Source organism: Verticillium alfalfae, genomic scaffold (assembly GCF_000150825.1).
Source record: "Verticillium alfalfae VaMs.102 supercont1.7 genomic scaffold, whole genome shotgun sequence".
Lineage (NCBI taxonomy): Eukaryota > Fungi > Ascomycota > Sordariomycetes > Glomerellales > Plectosphaerellaceae > Verticillium > Verticillium alfalfae.
The window spans coordinates 147333-147769 of record NW_003315032.1 but is presented as its reverse complement, the minus strand read 5'-3'; the positions used below and the strand labels follow the sequence as shown (position 1 = coordinate 147769).

Below are 437 nucleotides of genomic sequence, written 5' to 3'. Positions count from 1 at the left end.
GGCTACACGGGCGACGGCCTCTGGGGCCGCGGTACGCTGCTCGCGTCGGGCGACTGGGCCGGCGACACGGCGCCGCTGGGCGAGGGCCTGCCGGAGCACCTCTGCGGCGGCACCTTCCGGTCGCGCGGCCGCCGCAAGCGCAAGGCCAAGCAGCCGCGGCTGTCGTACCGGGAGCAGAAGGAGAGGCGCATCCTGAAAAAGTTTGGCGCCAACGGCGTCGCACTCGGCGCCGACGAGGCCGTCAAGAGCGAGCTCGAGAAGGGCAGGAAGACGGCCGCCAAGCCGAGGGTTGCTGGCAGTGCGAGGGGCAGGGAGCTGCGTGCCGCGGCGGCGCTGGCCCGGTTTGGGCAGCAAAAGGTGGAGCAGCAGGAGGAGGAAGACGACGACGACGACGAGCGTCTTGCGAAGAGCGAGAACGTCAGCGAGGATGAGAGCGA

The 437-nt window shown here is 70.9% G+C and overlaps 1 protein-coding gene across 1 annotated transcript in view; it reads right to left on the bottom strand.

Annotated features, from left to right (window-relative positions):
- Window positions 1-437, bottom strand: part of VDBG_05885 (disulfide-isomerase) — a gene marked incomplete at both ends in the record, with an annotated part of 3241 nt that overhangs the window by 2062 nt on the left and 742 nt on the right. Inside the window, one exon of the mRNA XM_003003397.1 lies at window positions 169-399. Coding sequence (XP_003003443.1) covers window positions 169-399 — 231 coding nt within the window. The remainder of the gene's footprint in view (window positions 1-168; window positions 400-437) is intronic.